The sequence below is a fragment of the Lytechinus pictus genome, chromosome 11, assembly GCF_037042905.1.
Source record: "Lytechinus pictus isolate F3 Inbred chromosome 11, Lp3.0, whole genome shotgun sequence".
Lineage (NCBI taxonomy): Eukaryota > Metazoa > Echinodermata > Echinoidea > Temnopleuroida > Toxopneustidae > Lytechinus > Lytechinus pictus.
Genome location: NC_087255.1, coordinates 7,396,266 through 7,401,431, shown reverse-complemented (window position 1 = coordinate 7,401,431; position 5,166 = coordinate 7,396,266). Strand labels below are relative to the sequence as shown.

The following is a 5,166-nucleotide window of genomic DNA, read 5'->3' as shown; positions in this document are numbered from 1 at the left end:
GTGAATGATTCTAGGATTAGCCAGCCTGAAGATGCTAGTGTTGAATCTTTAAACCCTCGTTACACCGGTCTCAACACTCAAGACACCTCAGCAACATCTCTCACACAGGAAAAGGTGAAAACCTATCCTTCCCAAACCAAGGTTAAAATATGTTCTGCCCAGGGTATCTTGCTCCAAATGCTCACTCCAACACACACTTCAGTTTCTAACAAATAATATCACTGCTTGTCCCTATCGCCAAGCAGCAGAACACAATTTAATTGCATTCCTTTACTGGGGGGGGGGCGAAAACAAAATTACCGTGAACTATTACCTAACAATACAGCGACCTCATTTTGTGTCAGCTCTGTGCAGTGTAGCAAGAAGGAGAAGAATTCAGCAAAAAGAATAGTGTGCAAGCTCCTAACAATGCAGCAGCCCTTTTTTGCGTGCAAGCTCCCTACACTACAGCTCCTGAGGAATCAGCTGGTTAAACATTATATGCAAAAAAAGAGTAAGATTAGGACAAAATACATTTCTGCACTAGTCCTGAAAAAAAATTATGTCCAAGGTGACACTTTTCCATAGGGCCATGTACTTAATTATTATATATTTGTGGTTTTCTCCTAAGTATCCATTCCCCTGGGGCAGTAAACTAAATATAACCCAGGAAGTATATTGTTTTATGTCCTCATGAAAGAAAAATATAATTTGAAGCTTTTCCGGTAAACTTTGAAAATGTTCCTCAGTATTAACAAAGTAGGCCTATCATTAAAGCTTGAGATGCCTTTAGTAGTAATTGACAGACGTCGAAAAGACTTTCTTGCCATGCATTGATGCAGAAAAGTATTGGATGTGTGGGACTGGGTATCTGTCGGGCACCGTCCTTGCGTTCAGAGAGCGATAGTCCCCACACGGCCTCCAGTCACCAGGCGTAGGTTTCAGCGCCATTTGGAGAGGAGATGCCCAGTTGCTGCTGGATGGTCTGATAATCCCCAACTCTTGCATGTGTTCAAACTCAGCACGAGCAATGACTAGGCGACCTGTAGCCAAACGACGAGGGCGTGAAGAAATTGGCGGGCCAGTTGTCTCAATATGGTGTGTAACCGAGTGCTTCACAGCCTTCTGGTGATAATCTGGGCGGGTGATATCCGGGTAGTGCTCCAAAATTGTGGCATACCTATCACTGTCAGTAGAGGATGGCCTAGCCCTAGAGAACATCGGGCTGATTACCCGCGTGTGTATTAGAGCGAAGATCCCATTGACGCTCATCTTTGTCAAGGAGTCTACCAATCTACGGCGTCGGACATCTACAAGAAGCCCAAAGTTCTTGAGGAAATCAGCCCCAATGATGGGCGTGGGTAGGTCAGCCACAACAAAGACGTCGCGGAATGTCCTCCTCAGTCCCAAGTCTAACGTGACAGTGCGTTCCCCATACGTGGGAATGGCTGACTCGTTGAAAGCTTGTGAGGAGAATGGCGAATGAGGACCCTGGCGCTTCCCCACTGTAGAGGGCATGATCACACTCACATCAGCGCCAGTGTCCACTAGAAATCTAAAGCCAGTAGTTCGATCGTGTACGTAAAATAGGCGACCTTGCTTGGGTCCAGCGCGGGTGGTTGCATTTAGTCCCGGCTGGCTCTGGCTTTTCCCTGGGTAGATTGCTGGGGACCTTGGAAAGGGCAGGGAGGCAGACACTTGCGTGCACTGGCGCCGTGCTTGAAATGATACCAGCACATGGGATACTTGTCACTCCTACTACTGCTTTGGCGTCTACTGCTGTTGGAGCGGTGCCTAGATGTGGATCGGCCACGTTCCTGTACCAGCTGGGTGGTCAACGCGTTCACCTGAGCAGTGAGCTTGTCAACCTGCTCCCTGAGTTGGACTATCTCGGAGGCTGACGAGGGCGCATGCTGAACAGAAGAAACTGAACCTGCAGATCCTACGTCTACAATACTGTCGGCTAAATCTGCTAGCTGGTTGACAGACATTTGCATCTCGGCTGGATGCAAGTTGACAGACATAGTATCTCGGCTGGATGCAAAGATAGCCTGGACGTGGTGGGGAAGCCGCTGGAGAAAGAGCTGCTTAAAGATTGTGTCATCTATCTTAGCAGTCTCGAGAAGCTGACCCATCCTGTGTAACAACTGCGAGGGTTTGCGATCCCCGAGCTCCTCCTTGATAAGCAACTGCTGAAGACGCTTCTGTTCAGACACCGATGTGCGCCGTACCAGCCCAGCTCGCAGTCGAGTGTAGGGGTTAGATGTCGGCGGATCAATTAGAATGTCCGGAACCTCCTGTGCAATTTCGGGCTGCAAGGCCGAAACAACGTGGGCATACTTCGTCTCATCTACGGAAATCCCCCTTGTGAGAAACTGTGCTTCTACCTGTGCGAACCAAACGGCGGGTTGTGCGGCCAGAAGGGTGGGATCTTGAGCGACACAGCCGCGATGTTAGGCGATGCGGGCCCCGGCCCGGCCGGCGTGGAAACCGCCGGAGTGGTGATGGGGTTATGCAGCGGAGGATGTGGATCAGTCATGATGGCGAGAATAAAAACGCGAGAACGGAGACGGAGTCACCAATTTAGTAATAATTGGCAGGGTGTGATATGAAATGATTTCCTAACTACAATTTTTTTATGTTCTCTACTTATTCTACTCACCAACTGTCTGACTTCCAATCCAAAAAGGCACACACTTGAGCTGATTCACGGAGTCCATGAAATGATGAATTAAGCTTCGAATATAATAATGGGAGCTATCGGCTGCAGTTGTTGTTGTTGTTGAATATGATGGCGCTCTTCAATCTCTCCAGATTATATGCAGTGGTATCTGAGCGATTTAGTCCGTTGAGGGGGTAAAACGAAAACTTGTTGCGTTATCTTGTCCGCGAAAAAGAAGAAAATGAATTTGAAGCTCCTCTATGGCACACGAAAAACGCGAATAAAATAATCCGCAGGTATGTCCACAGATGAAAAGTTGAACTCAGAAATGCAGAACTATATAACTCCAATATATAAAAATCCAATTGTATAAATCAAATTATGGGTATATAAAAAATAAAAGACTGGTTTAATTGCAAAACCACGAGGTTTAGCGACTTTCTTCAGTAAACGCGTGACCACGAAGCTGTCATTCGTTGATGGATTGTAAAAAAGAAACTTGATTGGCTGTTCAGAAGTCTATAAGGCATGGAGCTTTGGAATGCGCGTACATGTCAAAAAAAGTATTACAAAACAGGAAATGTTCGTACGCTTAGAAATATGTGAAAAGACTGGTTTAATTGCAAAACCACGAGGTTTAGCGACTTTCTTCAGTAAACGCGTGACCACGAAGTTGACTCCTTGAGATCACAAGAAGAAGAAGTGTGTGTTGCGCCTTACTGGCAGACCCCTTCTTGTGCTCTGTTATTCTCAGAGTTTTTACTGGTTTAGGCAAATCTATTAGTTCTCATCTTGTAACATTCTATTTGTTGAAACACCTAGATGCCACTGGACTGTTTTGGACTTGTTATCTAGTTGCTTCTTGGTGCTGTTTCTTCATAAAGTTTTTGAGTTTTTGTCTCCTCTACCTACAGTCCACAATGTAGCCATATTGGGAGCAAGCATATAAACCTCATACATGGACATTGACTTCATTCACTCTTGCTGATCCAAATGATGAATAGGATTAATCTATTGTTGATCTCATCATGACTTTTTACACAATGGACTTTAGCAGATTAGCAAGCATTGTTCTGATCTTGGCTTGGACCTTGTGTGTGGAACTACGACTCTTGAGCTCTAACCAAATGACAATGGAAAAGGATAGACCTGACCACTGCACTTCGATAGATAATTATATAATGTATGACAGGAACTTTCTTCTTAGTCTCAACCCAGAAAGAGAGAGTTTGGCTCAACTACTCGTTGCAACTGGTGGCGACAAATTCTCACTCCGGACTCTCAAACGGAGAAATGGGACTCGTCTCAGAGTGCATCGTGGAAAACGAGGAGGAAGAAGAAAGTTAAAGCACAAGCAAATAAACGTCATCGTCGGGCATCGGGAATCATGTCTATCTTCCGGTCAGTATGATGCGAATCATGATAACCTGATTGATGTACGCAGCATTGGCAAGAATCTGGTCAATGCACATTGTGTACTCCTTAATGCTCAATCAGTATGCAACAAGACACAAGACATTGAATCATTCATCATTGAGAAGAAGATAGATGTCTTGGCTCTCACAGAGACTTGGCTAAACGAGGGAGATGATGCTACTCCTCAGCAATTTCTTCCAAAGGGATATAACTTCATCTCAGTCCCAAGGAAAGGAAGGGGCGATGGAATTGGTCTCATAGCACAAAATCAAATCCAGATTTTACAACGCCCTGTTCAGCTTTTCAGGAGTTTTGAATGTGCCAAGTTCCAATTGAACATGGGAAATAAATGCCTAATACTAGTCATAGTATACCGACCACCACCGTCTAATCGAAATGGTCTAACAAGGCAAATGTTTCTTCCTGAATTCATGCCTATTCTTGACAAACTATCAATAATGAATGAAGACTTCGTCCTCATGGGCGACTTTAACATTCATATGGATGCTCCAGATAATCCAGAGACAGTGAACTTCTTAAATGGACTTAATGACAGTAACTTCACGCAACACACCAGCCAGCCAACACATATGGCAGGACATGTCATCGACCCTATCATCACAAGATCCCAGTGTGAAACGGTTAGAAAAGTGGAAGTTGTGTCATTTTTATCAGACCATGCAGCCGTTCACTTTCTCTGTAAACTCAACAAGCCAACGCAGTGCGTCGTGGTTAAGAGATATAGGAAACTTCGGTCGATTGATTTGCCGTCTTTCTTGGAGGATGTTGAGACATTGTTGAATCGGGGAGACTACATTAACTTAAACGTCAACCAACAAGCAGAGCTCCTCCACACTGCAATGAAGGACATAGTAGATGTTCATGCTCCAGTTAAGACAATGAAAATTGTTAACCGCGAGCAAATGCCTTGGTATACTTCTGACATACGACAGCAGAAACAGTGCAGTAGGAGGGCTGAAAGACGCTGGAGGAAGTCTCGACAGTCAATTGATCGGCAAAGTTTCATCAGTGAGCGTAATTTCCTTAGAAAAATGATGTCTTGTGCCAAGAAAGATTACATCAAGCAGAAGGTTGATGATTGCAATGGT

General features: G+C 44.9%; 1 protein-coding gene across 1 annotated transcript; it reads right to left on the bottom strand.

The window, feature by feature from the left end:
• Nucleotides 1-1,604: 1,604 nt before the first annotated feature.
• Nucleotides 1,605-3,571, bottom strand: LOC129271345 (uncharacterized). Its single transcript, XM_054908719.2, has 2 exons — nucleotides 3,554-3,571; nucleotides 1,605-2,366 (listed from the first exon to the last, which is right to left on the bottom strand). The coding sequence occupies exons 1-2, from the start codon at nucleotides 3,569-3,571 to the stop codon at nucleotides 1,605-1,607; spliced, it is 780 nt and encodes a 259-aa protein (XP_054764694.2).
• Nucleotides 3,572-5,166: the final 1,595 nt, after the last annotated feature.